The sequence below is a fragment of the Sparassis crispa genome, assembly GCF_003851025.1.
Source record: "Sparassis crispa DNA, contig_000007F, whole genome shotgun sequence".
Taxonomy (NCBI): Eukaryota; Fungi; Basidiomycota; class Agaricomycetes; order Polyporales; family Sparassidaceae; genus Sparassis; species Sparassis crispa.
In genome coordinates, this window is record NW_020939754.1 from 280,044 (window position 1) to 295,887 (window position 15,844).

General features: G+C 52.0%; 4 protein-coding genes across 4 annotated transcripts; 1 reads left to right on the top strand and 3 right to left on the bottom strand.

Annotated features, from left to right (window-relative positions):
• Positions 1 to 482: 482 nt before the first annotated feature.
• Positions 483 to 2,741, bottom strand: SCP_0800900 (hypothetical protein; the record flags this gene model as incomplete). The annotated part of the gene is made up of 4 exons (XM_027760685.1): positions 483 to 1,033; positions 1,084 to 2,389; positions 2,478 to 2,618; positions 2,697 to 2,741. 4 exons carry the CDS (start codon positions 2,739 to 2,741, stop codon positions 483 to 485), a joined length of 2,043 nt encoding a protein of 680 aa, XP_027616486.1.
• A 2,586-nt stretch (positions 2,742 to 5,327) lies between these two features.
• SCP_0800910 (hypothetical protein) lies at positions 5,328 to 8,130 on the top strand (the record flags this gene model as incomplete). Its single annotated transcript, XM_027760686.1, has 4 exons — positions 5,328 to 5,449; positions 6,083 to 6,472; positions 6,914 to 7,101; positions 7,400 to 8,130. The coding sequence occupies 4 exons, from the start codon at positions 5,328 to 5,330 to the stop codon at positions 8,128 to 8,130; spliced, it is 1,431 nt and encodes a 476-aa protein (XP_027616487.1).
• Positions 8,131 to 10,222: 2,092 nt separating this feature from the next.
• SCP_0800920 (hypothetical protein) lies at positions 10,223 to 11,704 on the bottom strand (the record flags this gene model as incomplete). The annotated part of the gene is made up of 1 exon (XM_027760687.1): positions 10,223 to 11,704. The coding sequence occupies one exon, from the start codon at positions 11,702 to 11,704 to the stop codon at positions 10,223 to 10,225; it is 1,482 nt and encodes a 493-aa protein (XP_027616488.1).
• Positions 11,705 to 12,915: 1,211 nt separating this feature from the next.
• Positions 12,916 to 15,169, bottom strand: SCP_0800930 (hypothetical protein; the record flags this gene model as incomplete). The annotated part of the gene is made up of 4 exons (XM_027760688.1): positions 12,916 to 13,439; positions 13,495 to 14,833; positions 14,904 to 15,038; positions 15,119 to 15,169. The coding sequence occupies 4 exons, from the start codon at positions 15,167 to 15,169 to the stop codon at positions 12,916 to 12,918; spliced, it is 2,049 nt and encodes a 682-aa protein (XP_027616489.1).
• Positions 15,170 to 15,844: the final 675 nt, after the last annotated feature.

The following is a 15,844-nucleotide window of genomic DNA, read 5'->3' on the forward strand; positions in this document are numbered from 1 at the left end:
AGGGCCCTGAAATTCGCGTGAAAATTTATCGAACCATCTCCCGGCCAATAGCCTTGAGGTAGTAACGGGATCGCAACGTGCGCAGGTCCAATGAACGAGTGGAGGAAGTTACAAGGAGTGGAGGGGAGTAGGCCTAATGTCGCACCAGTAAAGTCCACAGATGGGCCGGCAGTGCGAACGTGCATAGAAAAGAGTATACGACCATTGTCGAGAGCGAAGTCGGGATCGATTGAGACCGGAAAACCAGAGTCGGAGTGGAAGTCTAGACCCAGAAAGGGTGCGAACGAAGAGGAGATGGGAAGTGATAGCAAGGTATGGTGGGGCGTTGAAGACGGCGTGATAGCGATTCTATGAGGGAATCACGTACAAGGTGGGAGAAGAAAACCAGATGAAAAATCCATGGGACCTGCCAGCAGGGGACATCGATGAAGTGTGACCTGGGACACAAAGTGAGAGAGGGTTCACGGCCGTGAGGACGATGTCTAGTTTGGGGAGCCCATTCCTTCAACGCTGTCCTTGGTGCTCCTTGACGGTCCTTCTCCGTTACTCGCTGCGCCTTCAGACGATGGACACCCTTCAACATCGGGTTCCAACAACCCTGGACCTGGTGGCGCGTGCATATCGAGAGTGTCATTCCGTTCTCCGGGCTCCCTGAGCTTAGCCAGCAGTTCCTTCAAACTGTCCTTGTCGGACGGGCGTGAAAATCTGTCATCCGTCTCGTACTGAGAGAACAACCCGGTCACCGCTTCTCTCAATCCGCCGTCCCCGAATCCAGAGTTACGCATGATCAGCCTCTGGAACTTCCACCCAATTTTGAGCATCATGCATAGCTCAGCTATGAACATTTCCGGCTTCTCGAAGAACTTGTGCAGAGTCTGCATTAGACCAGTTTGTGCGGTGCTGAGATGGGTTTCAGAGACGTGATCGGAAGAGGTGCACTGAAGCAATAGGTCAATGACCTGCAGAAATCTGAATCTTCCAAAATTATCATCAACTTTCAGTGCATCTCCATATGATACAATGGCTTGCAGATCTGTGGATCTTTAGTTCATCGCGCATGTTATGAACACGGGGTATACATACCACGATCGCTTACCACCACATGATTCCTGATAGGATGAATTATATTGAATGCGAGGTCGCGAATTTTCACGTCCGCATTATTGAGGAATGCGACCGCTACGTGGTGAAGATGTTGTGACCGCGTGGTATTGCCAAGCGCATAGTTCAACACACTAAGGAACTGCGATGATTGTTCAACAGACAACCTAGATAGGCCTTCGTCCGTTGCGATGTCCAGAGCGATATCGGCGAGAGCGTCTGCCGAGCGATCTACTACATCTGTGAAGGAACCATCAGAGGAACCATGAGAGCATTGCTTTACAACGTCGAAAAAAATACGCTCGGCATAATGAACATCGGGCATGCTCTGGATGCAGGGCCTGATAACGTTCTTGATGAACTCGTCTTCCTCAAACGCGCGGTCTGCCGCGGCGAGCATGGATACGTCGAGCATGTTACGTGCGACAGATTCAGCTATGGTGGCATTGTCCCTAAATCTCCAGTTGTAGTCTATCGTCCTTGGGATTAATTGTCTGATCACCATCCCCATGCGGTTTATCAGGAAGGAGACGGGAGTGACGAGAGCGAAGATGTGCCTTATGATATTCGGTAAATCCAGGGATGTGAAGTGAAAGACGAAGGCGTAGAACTGCTCGACGAAGGGGTAGAACTGCTCGACGAAGGGGTAGAACTGCTCGACGAAGGGGTAGAACAGCCCGACGAGGGCGTAGAATGCCAGAGCATGCGGAGACCGGTAAGGGCATTTCGATACAAATGCTGGAAGGATTGTGCTTGTCAGTTGAAGCGCGGCGAGGATGGTTACGAATCCCGTAGCAACAATTGCGACAGTGCGATGTAATGTCCACAAGAGTTCAAGTAAGTTAGCGAGGAACAGCCAGAGCGCGGCCTGCAACAACATGGGTAGCACCATTACGATAATGGCCACGCGCCACTCCGCCAGACCCTCTCTCCGGAACTGCATGACACCACGGCGAGAGACGCTCATATCACTGAGATATTGATGCAACCACTGTTTGACCAGGATGCCCATAGATGCTGCAGAGAGGCTACAGATTAAACTGGAGAACCAGAGCGAATTGATTCGGATAGAGGACGCCGAGATCAATGGTGCTTCCAAGCCCGCAACGGCAGTAGGTGGCAACGGAGGCTGTGTGGAGTTGACGAATCCGGCACTGACTGAAAAACTACTCAGTTGCGTGGAGATCTGGGCGAGTAATAGTACAGTAGCATCGGCGCTCGGGTTTGATTGTAGTAATTGGTACGATTCGATGTTGAAGGCGGTTAGTACCGAAGCAAAGAGACCCGCCTGGATGGTTCGTAGTCAGTCGCACTCTCTCATCATGATAAGCCAGAGTGGTCATCGCTATGGTCCGCAGTTGGTGCAATTTACTCACAAATACAAGTAATGTATCAATTTCTTCTTTCCAGGTCGCCACCCTCTTTGTATCGTATTCGTTCAGGCCTTTCGCACAAGTTTCCCATGCCTTTGCGATTTGTGCGTCAGTGTAGGTCGGGGTACCGAGGTTATCAACGTTCTATAGTATATGAGCAAAGAAAGTATCGTGAGCCATAATTAGTCTAAGTCCCTATACGCCTGTTAAGTGAACACGAACGTCGGTCTTGGTATCAGGTTTCTGCTCTTCAGTAGGCGAAGACATGCTTGGCTTGCGAGTTGGGGGTGGGAGGGTGGGGGTAGAGGTGAAGGAGCAATTCAATGATGTACTTTTAAAACCAGTGGCTCCAATGGGTTGACAAATGATTCATGCTTCCATTCGAGGCTGAACCACAGCCATCAGCGTTAAAGCTTTGAGGACTGTAAAGTTCTGATCTATACAAAAGTGAACACAAATACCACAACCAATGCCGTGTCCCTACCTCAACAAAGTTCGATACCTCTACTGGGATATTCGCACGCCGATATAGAGAAGTGCATGTTGCCAGATGTCTGGGGCTGGTCATATGCACAAATCGAATGGTCGTCCCACGACGGGCTAAACGCTCAAAGTTCTATGTCAATAGGTCATAGAAGGCCACCGCTCCACCAGAATAAGAACAAATGAACAAAGTCGATAGAACTATTAGAGACGCCCGATGCCCTCCGTGCAACCGCAAAGGATGGCTGCCTGCCTGCAAACGAGCATGCGAGGTTAAGTTACCCATCGCGGGAAGAAGACCACCAGTAGAAAGCGGTAATTCCGAATATCATTCATCCCCCTGCCTGACAGGTGGAGGTATCAATCGAACTGCCGGGCCCCTGCAGCATAGCGAGGCGTCACCTTAGGTTAATACCTTCTAGAGAATCAGCTGTGATAGCAAATAGCTAAATGCCGCGCAGGAAAGCCTCGGAACTTCTCTGGGGCAGAGCAGGACCTCGGAAAATAGCCTGACCAACCCTTATGCTTTCACGGACAAATTTGGCCGAAAAATACGCTCAACTCTTATCCAATCCAGACAAATCGGACCAAATTCTGCTCGAAGCCTTATGCCTCAGTCCAGACAAGCGTGGGGGGTTGAACCCTAACCCTTATACCTCGGTCCGACCATGAGCCGCTCGTTTGACAGCGCTGAGCGCCTAGCGATCGTTTCCTGCGCGCTTAGCGATCGTTTCCCGTGCTCTGAGTTGCTCGTCAACTGTACCCTTCAAATACTTAGTCCTATCCTACGGCTTTCGTTCACTGACTTCTAATATAGAGCTCCGACATGTTCGTCCGCTGGCTACAAAATCTGAAGATTCTCAATTCCGCGGTGCTGGAACTCCAGAAGTTGAGGCGCAGGGGTACCAAGGAGATAGGTGATGCAACCGGCTAGTTTCTCAGAGCTTTCCTCTCGCAGTTGGCGTAGTACAGCATACAATATGATTTCTTAGAGCCTTATCCGGCCGTCCGGACAAAAATTGAGATTTTCGAAGCCTTATCTATCGATCCGGACAAAAAGTCGGTTCACAGAACCCATATGCCCAATCCAGACATATTATCATAAAACCGCTGGACCCTCACGATTTCACGGACAAAAACCTCGAATTTTGGGTTTCGGCGCTTAGACATTTTGACCTCTCCTGGATAAGGGTTATTTGGCGTATTTTCCGAGGTCCTGGCAGAGCACAAGCAGACACGCAGACACGCACAACTCCAATATGGGAATCCTAGGTGGCCTACGAGAAAATCGAAGTCGATGCGGCGTCAGTTCAGACCAGCTGAGACAACTGCAGCGGAGTCTCGAAGTCAGCTTAGTATGAGCGAGAACGCATGACTGCAACGCGCACGGAGAGAAAGCAGCGTGTACACAATGCGAGATGCGGAAGGGCATCGACCATATCCACCACATATGGGCTTCTGCAAGTTAACGACCAAGATATGAGGAATAGAAACACCGGAAACACTCAAATTTAAGGTGCGAAGCTCCGGCGGGTCGGAGGAATATCCCTGCGTTCGTGTCACCGCTCTGCTGCAGTGCAGTCCAGCGATTAGTAGTATGCGTCAGACGAACATGGGAGGACAAGTCATTACCATGCGCGGAAATGAGAACATAACGAGTTCTTCGAAGATCAAACCACCAATACAGCGGAAGGCGGCACGTCCAAGACGCTTTCGGAGTCAGACAGACTCCGTTCACGACATGCGGCTAGAGAGAGGATTCGAGGAACGGGTACAACGATAATGGGCCACAGGCGACAGCGCCACTGCCAGTGGGGAGCAGATTGCGACGCAGAAGTTTGGCATACAACGAGCATTGCCGTTACTGCACGTGAGACACCATGCAGACATAGGCAACGAGAAAGATGGACAATATCGGCTCACCAGAGACTCAGGTGCAGAGACACAGTAGATCAATTAATATGGAGATCATTTCAATGCAGGGAAAGTGACCTGCAAAGCCGCCATGTTGGTTTCAGAGCATTTCAGCGGAAGTACTATTATTGAATACTCACTCACATAGTACATACTTACTGAGGCGGAATTGGAGCCTGTCGACGCGCCTGACTACTGTCGCCGAGCATCAAGTCCTTCTGTGTATTATCGTTTACCAATTACCATTAGATCCATGGGCACCACCGTCGTGGTCGTGGTCGTGGTCGTGACCAGGCGGGGACGCGTCGCCGACGCTGGGGACGATCACGTCAGCGACGCGACCAGAGGGTGACTGGGCCTTGGCGGACACGGTCTGCCAATCACTGACATGTCTTGTCTATCAGCGCTGTCAGCAACCATATCTCCTCCCTCTCGTAGCCTCCTCTCTGTGCCACCATGAAGCGCGTACTCGCGCACGCCGTTCTGTTCCTCGCCGCCGCGCGCGCTGCTGCGCAGAACCTCACCGGCACCCAGCTCGACGCCGTTATCGCCGTTCTCCAGGCAAACGCGCAGCAAACGTGAGTTCTTTCATCTATTTCGCTTTCATGTACTCTGTTTGCAAATCGTTTTGGTAGTCTATTAGTATCTGTTTTGTTGCGACTCCGCTCGAGCCGTGACTGCTGCACCGTCTGCGGACGTTCTGTGGCGGGCATGCGGTGGAGATGGCGTGAGTGCTACTGTATATTGCCAGAGGATTTCCCACTCTACTGATCAGGTCGACGGGAATCGGAATCCCTCTGTCTCAGTGGAGCTGGTGTGTTCTCGCTTGCCGCAGATGGGAGAACTGGTGTTCGCGACGGGAGATCGTAGGAGGTGGAGCTCCATAGCGCTGTGGTCGACGTCTCTCTGCAGGGCTACTTCTGCGACAGGGTACTCACGTTGAGCGTGTCGTCGCGTCGTGCCCATCACGTTCGCCGCTGCGTAGCTTCACTTCCTCTGCTGCCGCTACTGCACTCCTAGTTTTTCTCGTGAATTTGCTGAGTGCCTTGTAAGGCAGAGCCCACGAGACGCAGCTTACTCTCCGCGAGCGTCAATCCTCTGGCGGCATTGCAGCCTTGCCTTCAGGCACCACGCATACCGCTCAATTGCACAACAAGCGCTTCTCCTTTGTTCTACCTCTTCCTTATCTAACGCTGACACCCGCCCCCCAGCTGGGAACTCGGCACCGAGTGCGAAGCCCTAACCGAATATTATGCACCCAGCTACGCAGTCTTCAACGCTTCCTCCCTCTCCCCTTCGGCACCCGCACCAGCGTCTCTAACACCAGTGCTCAGCATAGCGCACAACGTCATAGCGAATCGGTCCGCGTCGAACTCGAACAAGACGGGACCCCAGCCGCTGGTGTACGTCTCCGGCGGCGCCGCGGGCGACCCGGCCAGTATTGGCGTTGCGGTCCTCCTTGCGAACCTTACCGGCCAGCAGGCGGAGGACGGGCTGGACTATGCGGGGGCGGCGAGGGACCAGTTGGCGTATTTGTTGCAGGACGTGCCGCGCACAGGGGACGGCGCGATTTCGCATCGGGTGGAGGAGGTGCAGCTGTGGTGAGTTTTCGGCCGGTGTATGCCCCTTTTTTGCATTTTTTTTCTCGTCTTTCCTTCTTTTTGCTTTTTGCTTATTTGTTGTTGGATGGGACTGCGCGCATTGGTCTGGTGCGTCGCGAGTTACGTGTGTGAGCTGGCGACTCGGACGCCCCCGGTTCCGCTCTCGGGATTGGGGGACTGTCCGTGGGGTTGCTTGGGCGGCGTGTCGTCGCCTGGGTATATGCGCTGATGCTGAAGGCAGGGCCTTCATGTTATAACGCCACTGCAGTGTGGCCTTGAGATATTTGCTTGATGCCTAACACGCATACACCCGTACTGTGATTTCCGGTGCGCGATGCTGCAGGATACCTTCCCGCCTGGACGTCTCTCAGCGCACCGCCGCCGCAAATTCTTCTGACTCTCGACTCACCCATGCATTCGCTCACTCACCGTACTCTACAGGTCGGACTCGGTGTACATGGTCCCGCCATTCCTCGCGTACTACGGCGCGACGGCAGGGAACGCGAGTCTGCTCACGGAGGCGTACACGCAGGTGAAGCTCTATCGGCAGTATCTGTTCAATGGGAACGTGAGTCTGTGGCGGCATATTGTGTTGGGGAACCAAACGGATGCGGGGCACTGGTCGACGGGTGAGTGCGATGTTATCATTAGTTTTGGATGTCTGCGGTTTTTGTCCATGATCTCGGCCGTGCGTGGTGTTCGGAGGGCTTTTTACTTGGTTTTGGATGCCTTGCTGTTCACGGAGATAGAGCGAGCTAATGCCGTGTCCGCCCTGAAACGATGATCACTATTGATCCTCGCACTTCCACTCTAATGTTGTGAAATGTCTTTTTTTGCCATGTTGCCGTTGCGAGATGCCTAGGCTGTTGCTGTCCTCTTCACCCTGCTTTATGCCCGGAATTGGCACTGACCGATATTACCGTCTAGGCAACGCGTGGGCAGCGGCAGGGATGGTGCGCGTGCTCGGTACGATCCAGCACTCGGCGTACGCAGGGTCGATGCGGAGCCAGACGAACGACCTCGTGGCGTGGGTGGGCGAGATCCACAAGGGCATGTACACGCGGCAACAGGCGAGCGGGCTGTTCACAAACTACGCGGACGAGGGCTCGACGTTCGAGGACGCATCGAGCGCGGCGCTCCTCGCGAGCACCGTCTACCGCCTCGCGCTCCTCGCGGACGTGGGCACGTACATCTCACATGCGGAGCGCGCGCGCGTGGCGCTATCGGCGGCGGGCGATAACGGGATAAGCAGTAGCTCAAGTAGTTCCAGCAGTGCCAATACTAGCGCCAGCGCCAGCAGCGACTCCAGCCCGAGCGCCACCATCGCGAACACAAACTCGACTGCCACGTCCTCGCTCCCTGCGTCTACCTCCACGCCCTCCGCGTCCCCATCTTACTCCGCGATGGCTGGCCTCGCGCACTTCACGAACCAGGGCTACCTCACGCCCGTCGTGGACCCATACAGCTGGGGTGCGCAGGCTTCCCCGGGCGCCGTGTCACCCGAGGGCCAGGCGTTCGTCGTCGAGATGCAGTCGGCGTGGCGCGACTGGGTGCTCGCGGGTGCGCCGAGCGCGAGTGCGGCGCTGCCGCGCGCGGTGACGGCCTGGGGATGGGTTGTGGGTGCGTCTGTGGGGGTTGTGCTCATGTGGGGCGCGTAGGTGGGTGGGCTGGGGTTGCTATCGTGGGTGGGAGCGATCTATGGTGGTTGTTGTACGAGCATTTTATGGGTGCTTTTTTAGGTGATTTTGTGATATTGGATACAGACATTGGGTGGTTCGATGTAGTACGTTTCCTCTCAAAATACTCCGCGGCTCACGTTGTGAATAGAGCGGACGCGATAAAACTAGTTGGACGTGACTACATACAGGGCGGCTCCTACTCTATAGCAATCAGATATCGGACGTGCTAGTGAAGCAGTTCTGCTAGCGGAAAATGACATTGGTACGCGGTTAAATCTAAAAATACGAAGTGCCGACAGACGCGTAGGACAGGTGATGATATTGTGAAGGAGAAGAGCACCAAGGTCGCACCAAGCAATTTGAAGAGGTGGTGAGGATGGTGTCAGTATGTTTAAACCTCATAGGAAATGTCCTTGCGGCAGGATGGTATCCTAAACATCTTGCTGGACGATGGTGTTGGGCATCCCTCGCTGTGACAATTCGCTTTGCGTTGTTGGATGATTCTGGAGTTGACTGGTGTAGCGTACACTCTCTTCAGTTCTTGTAAACAACCGCTCAATGGGCAATTTATCCCATGTTTTTCTGACACTAGGTTGCAGCTTGATCAAGGCAGGGTCGATAAGTTCGCCCCTCGCTTTGCCAGGTGGATGATGGACTGGATCACGGCGCACTGAGGACACTGACGAGATCTAGAGCAGCGCCCACATCGGTCGATCACCAAAGTGGGTCCTTCCTGAGACATCGTTTGCAGCCTGCCCAACTTCTAGTACGTGCATCAGTATTATCCTTCTTCAAGATGCGATTGCTCTGCCTGGCACTTCCGAGACGTGTTGGTCACTCGTCGAAAAATGTGATGTCTCCGTCTGAGACTCTGGTACTGCATCTATTGCTTCTCCGAAACGCGATGGGGCCGTCTGGGACGCCTGAGTTCTGCATATGGCTTCTACGTGCCCAGAAGAATGTGGTGACTCGCCGTCTGGACTCTGTGTACGAGAGGTGAGAGAAGTGACGCGCAAGGGTGCTGAGCCGCTCCTCTTGAATTTATGCTGTACGGGCAACGCATGTCGTTAATATGCTGGAGATCCGTTTACTTCGTAGTTATGGCCACAGTCAAGGCCACGGCCGCAGCTATGGTCCACACGTACGAGGCGAGAATGCTGCAAAGCTCTAATCTATAAGTAGTGCTCCTGTGCAAAGAGAAACGTGCCTGCTTAGCTCGAAATCGGAAAATTAATCGATAGCAAGAAGAGTTGGAAGAGGAAGTGTGACCTTGGCTGCGTAGCATATGGTCTTCGTTCGGCCTCTGAAGTTCTAAATGGGAAGTAAGGAATGTGCAATCCATCAAGATTTGGTACGGATCAGGCAGCTCAAGCAATTGTGCATTGAACGCCAGGCGCCATGATTGGACAGACGTTGACAAAAAATGAATCGTACTTCAGAAAAATGACACTAATGGGAAAGTGTACCAGTGCAGAACCGCACAAATTCGAATATTCACCGCGTGATAAGTAGCAGAGTCGTCCTCTCAGAGTCCCATCGGTTTACATTCGAAACCACCGCGTGCAAATCCGAGCGCGCGCTCGGAAAGCACAAGCAAACTTGATACTATCTGGCCATTCTCCCAGGTTGCGTGGGGATATTGGAGGTCATCAGCTTGCCAGTCGTGTCACTGCCGTTCACCAGGTATGTGGTCGAGTTCAAACTTCACATTGGCGGAAGGAGATGTTATCCAGGTCAGGTGATGGGTGACATGTCGCGACTGTGACAACGCGACTTCGCCCTCTGTCGAGCTCGAGTCTCTGTTCTGTTCTAGAAGCTTACGAAAATTGACTCGGACTAGAAATCAGGACCAGCTACTGCGTATGTTGCAGCCATATAATCCACTGGATCGCTCGTGCCGGTCCGAGTCGTGCCAATGTCGAGCGCGCTGATCGCGGCATAGCCTCCGTCTTGGTGCAGTAATTCGCTAGTCTCGCTACGAACGTCATTTGTAGTGTAATCCGGACATCAACCACGGCACGAATTTGGCTAACAATAAGGAATGCAGGTACTTTATAGATTGACACCGAACTCACTTTGGCGCGAATGTCATCCTTAGACGGCCACCCAGATGTCGACGTTCGTCAACAGACTTCCTCTCCTCTAAACATGCACGAGAATCAGACCACGAGAAATGCTTCAGATCCGGTTTCCCTGTGAACCAAGCGCGATCTGTCTCTGCGATGGGCTCAGAAGTGCAGATACGGAGTTCCTCGAGGGCGGAAGGCTGTTGGCTGCCCACCTCCATCTCCGGCTGGGATGGGGAAGAGTTAGAGCCCTTCGAATGATGGCGCCCAACAACAAGCTGGCGGAGCTCAACGACAGGAACAGAGAGGTGTTGAAGGTGTATCTCCACACTAATCAGGCGAGAAGACTTCATCGGCGCCCCATCCTCCCAGTCGCCAGCGAGTTTGATGAGCTTGGAGATCTTATCACGAAAATTCATGAAGTCCACCCATTTGAACCTGAAGTCATCAATAAAGTCCAACAAGTGTGGGTCATTCATCACCCAACTGTTGTCGCAACACACCCTGAACCTCTGAAGTTGAGGGAAGTGGCGGTGGTGGTCGCGCTCGACAGAGCCGACACTGTCAAACATATCACAATACATATAGGGACCAGTGCACAAAATGGACGACAGTTTCGGAGCCTCCATCGTGTTCATGAATGCAACAATACAGTCGAGATGCACAGCTTGAAAGTGGATCTTTTTCAGTGCCGATAGGATCGCTCGATCGGAATGTGGTAGGATGCTATAGACACTCCAGGCGATGCGTATTCCCGGATCGATGATGCAGAGGTGTTCCAAATGAGGCAGGGGAGCTAGGGCATTCAGTAAGGCCAATGGCTGCGGACGATCCCAGCCCAATAATCGATATAAAGTTAATCCTCCCAGATGGACCCTCGTCAATGCTGGAAAATGCTGGTGGAACGGAAAACCAGATGGAAGGCAGGGAAAATTGAGGAGGACCAAGCGGCGGAGTCTTTGGGCAGTCACTTTCAGATCGTACTCTCCGAAAGTCATATAGTGGGCCACACTCAAGCTCAAATCCTCCAAGGCCAGTAAGCTTGATGGCCAACCAGATAGGGCATCCTTCATCTCAGAATAATCTCGCAGGGAGAGACGCATAGTTCCCCAGCGGTCGGTGTGAGGGGCGAGCACGTGCATTGCGGTTTGGATTGCACTTGGTAGAGTCTTCGGTGAAACCGAGTAGAATCGGAGATCAAGCATGCGACGGCGAGAGCGGGAGAGCCAGTTATTGAGATGACACTTGGATATGACGCCGCTGTCCATCACAAGCCGAGTCCATAGCGAAGAAGTCTCGAGTGCAATGGTCCTCCACCGCCAACATACAGAGGCGATGCAGTCAACGAATTCCTTGTGGCCCCGGTCGATACTGAGATATACAGCTATAAAGACGAGCCTCAGGATCTCCGGCGCAACGCGGGTACTAGGTGCCACTAGGACATTGTCAACGCCGACCGTGTGTGAGTCTTCAGTGTTGTCTTCCATGTTAAGTCTAGCAAAAAATGACCTGTTCTATGTTTCTATGTTTTGAGTCTTCCGATGTGCGATAGATATTGAGCACCTTGCCACAGCTGGCGTCCGATTGTGAGGTCGCTGGTGGCACGAGAGAGAGCACCAATTATCCTGATACGTGACACGAAATTAGCTGGGGCTTTAGGAGAGTTCTCAGTCTGGATATGATACCTTCTTATTTAGTGTCTTCCTGGCGAACGAACACTTTCGAAATGAGCCTGATGAGGTGACAGGTTGAATAGCCAACATGCGTGCTAAGCGCCGCCGCTGTCTTCCGTGTTCCTTCAAACACCTTTTCCTTAAGAGGATACTTAAATAACTTGAATGGACTTATGGTCTTTATTTAAGGACATAATGACAAAAAGGGCCACACCAGTGCCCGTGAAGCCTAGTACACCCTGAGCCTGTCGAGAGTTGGGAGTGAGTCAGTCGGTCAATCTGTTATTTCAGATGAACTTAAGAATAAGCTATGAGCCAATGCACATCGTGGTAATCTGCCGATGAGTTGGCTAAGGTCAGAATGGGTGAATTCACGCACTATATCTACATGGCATAGACGCCAGCGCATAGCACTGAGACAGTTGTGAGAGTGTAAGGTGGCAAACTGTGCAAACACTCGAGACAACAAAGCATCAAAGTTGCCCCCAAATCTCATTCAACAAAAAAATGGGTTTAAACCAAAAGAAAATCGAGGCTAATAGAAGGATGGTCGGAGAGTCAGTCTGAGAGTCGGCCGGGAAAAAATGGAACAAAGAACCATGCGAACACAGACAGCTTCCGTGTGCATGTGCGAGAACACGAGTGAAAGCAACGACAGAAATGTTGATTATGCCTATGGGAAAGCACGGCAGCAAAGGAAGAGTCAAAGGGCTAACGGGCAGCGGATTTCGATGCCAGCATTGCAGGCATCTAATTGATCGGCTCTTGCAGAAACGAGGAGGATCGAAGTTGGTTTGGGCGATGGAATAGGAAATAGCTGCAGCCCGGATTTTGGTGCGGACGATGGACGCTGATGGGATTTGAACACGAACACGGCGAGGTCGGGAAGCATTATCGATGGAAGGGGGAGATGGAAATAAGATGTAGTCGACTACCACCGTAAGAACTTGTTAAGAATGTGAGACAATTGGCAATGCTTGATTTTGAACATACCGATAGGACATCTAGAATCCCCACGGATGATTCTAAATCATGATATCCATGGTAAGCGACATCACGCCAGCCGCCGTCGGTCTTGTGGTGTGTCGAGCACGGGGCTCTGATGGCTGAGAACCTGGCGACTGCTCCGGACCTGCATTAGACGTTCTGAACGAGGTCAGATCGCTCAAGAGATCATCCAGTTGATCCCTCTCCGATGGAATATACTCGTATGAGAGGAGATTCGCTGTCTTATACGTGGAGCATATCCTGGTCAGTGCGTCTATCAGACCGGCATCCCTGAATCCGGAATTTTGTCTGAGCAGCTGAGTGAACAATGAGCCAATAGTGAGGAGTCCATACGGCATGGGAGACTGAACAGGGCTTGATTGCCAGCGCCGGAAGAGATCAACCAGCATCTCCAGCACCTTGACTTGTAAAAATTCCATATCTGTCTTGGAGATGTGTCCGCAATTAATGCACATCAGCAATTGAATCATGGCACTGGCGAATTTCTCGTCATCACATTGAATGTCAGTCGTCTGAATATATGCCAACATGGTTCGCAGAGCTATGAATCTCCCTCATGTCAGTCAACATGTATGATGGAGAGCAGATTTACATACCATTATTACTGACCGTAGGTGTTGCTACACGCCACCGATGTATGTCAGAAGCCATTGACCACGCAAGTTGGCAAATCTCAGTTCTTGCATGCGTAAAAAGTGCCACAAGGTTGTCATAGAATCTTTGACGCAAGGGTGAGTCAAGTATGCAGCTAGGAGCGCATCCGTGCAGGAACTCCAAACACGGTTCAATGAAGTCCCCCTTTCCTTTCCGAGGAGAATAGAAGAGGCGATGTAACGCATCACCCATTTTCGTGCGTGCCTCTGCACTTCTTGTGGCCTCCGAATCACGTCCTTGTTCCTCGTATCTGCCTTCGTCTTCCTTCCTCACCATGAAGTCAAGTACCAGCCTAGACACCCCCCGCATGCGCTTTGGACATTTCATCCAGCATCCCCTACTCAGTTTTCGCCAAGGCCAATAATTGATAATATGGGACAAGGTAGGGCCCGCCGCTTCCACCTCAATACTTCCAAGGCAAGGCCTGATGACGTCCTGAAGGAAGGAGTCGTCATTGAAGGTACGGTCTGCCGAAATAAGCATGCGTCCATCGAGACCCTGGCTCTGAAGATCCACAATGTCCCTCTCTCTGTCTCTCCAATTGTAGGAACGTTGTTCCCCACTCGCCAGGCGAACATCAATGTAGAGATTGCGCCACGGATTTTTGAATTGCATGGAAGAGTAGGAATTAAACCACTTCAGAACCAGATCTCTCCCGAACTGGACAACAACGAAGACGGCAAGTGCTTGTGGCGACTGGTAGGAACAGTCGGCTGCGACAGTAGGAAGGATGGTGGTCACCAAATGGAAGATACCCAGCATAGCTACAAAGAATGTAGCAATGATGGCGACCGTGCTATGCAATGTCCACAGAAGCTCCAACAAACCGGCCAAGAATAGAATCAGGGCTCCTTGCAAGAGCACAGGCAGCACCATGATAATCCTGCCAACATGCCATTTTGATAAACCGTCATCTCGCAACTGCCTAGTCCGCGCGGTTTGCCTGGAGATGCTCACAAGTCCATTGGTATATTCACGGAGCCATTGTTTGATCAGGATGCTAATAGACGCAGCACAAAGAGTGCATATCAGGCTAGAGAACCATAGTGCATTGATACGAATAGAGGACGATGATACCGGTTGGGCCTGGAGACTGGCAACGGCGACCGCGGATAAGGGAGCCTGGGTGGAGTTCACGTTCATAGCATTGACGGAGAAGCTGTCCAGCTGGAGAGATATCTGCGAGAGTAGCTGAACAGTAGCATCAGGAGGTGGGCTGGGTTGCAGCCATGTATACGACGTGACATTGAATGCAGTGAGCACCGCAGAGTACAGGCCGGCCTGAGCTGACCATCAGTCCCACTGACAGCAGTGGCATTTACGGTGGAACAACATAGCGGAACGTACTCACAAATACAAGTAACGTATCAATTTCCTCTTTCCAAGCTTTGATAGAGTGTTCATCGTGTTCCGCCAGACTCTTTGCGCATTTCTCCCAAGCGTCGGCGACTTCTCTGTTACTGTATATTCCGTCATGCTCGATATTCTGTTGAATGAACGTGTGTTCAGAAATCAAGATAAGGTATCGGTTAATCTGATCTGATCAATGAGCGTATATGAACTAACCTCTCCCTTCACCTCGAAAGTCCTTGTTTGCTCAGCAGTATCCAACGACATGTTTGGTGGGCGATCGGGGCGGTGAGTGAGGTCCAGGGGAGAACTCACTGCTATACCTCTCACATTTATCATCGGACCAACATCCACATGACACCACCTCTAGTGCGGTGCGCGCTTCCATCAATTCCGAACAACAGCATAAGCCTAGAAGTCTGGAAAGTTCCACTCTGATGCCTAAATGAACAAAAATGTCGCAGGCCACAAAACTGGAGGAGGCTCGATGACCACATTTGACGCGATACGCAGTGATTTCCCGCAGTTGTCGGCCTGCATTCGAGTCTCAGACCTAGTCGACCACGACCACTCATTAGACGGAATCAATCGGACCTGGTCATACAAGGCGCCGTCGACGGCGGTGCATCATCGCTCATATCGCTGATGTAGTGTCGCGGTCTGGCGATTAGCAAAAATACGCTATCGCGGTATGATGAACGCACCGATGGAATTGCAGCGCGCTTCTGAAAGATCGAACTACCAATACGACGGAAGGCCGAGGAGATACAGAGGCACTTTCGGCAGCACAGGAACACCCCAGTCCACGATAAGTATAGCCAATGGCTCGACATGCAGATGTGGCGGCGATAGGTCAGTGCTATTGAGTTTTCAACTGTGACCGACAGATCTGGCAGGTGACAACCTTGCTGACGAAGATGATGGTGAGGAAGATATGGCGGA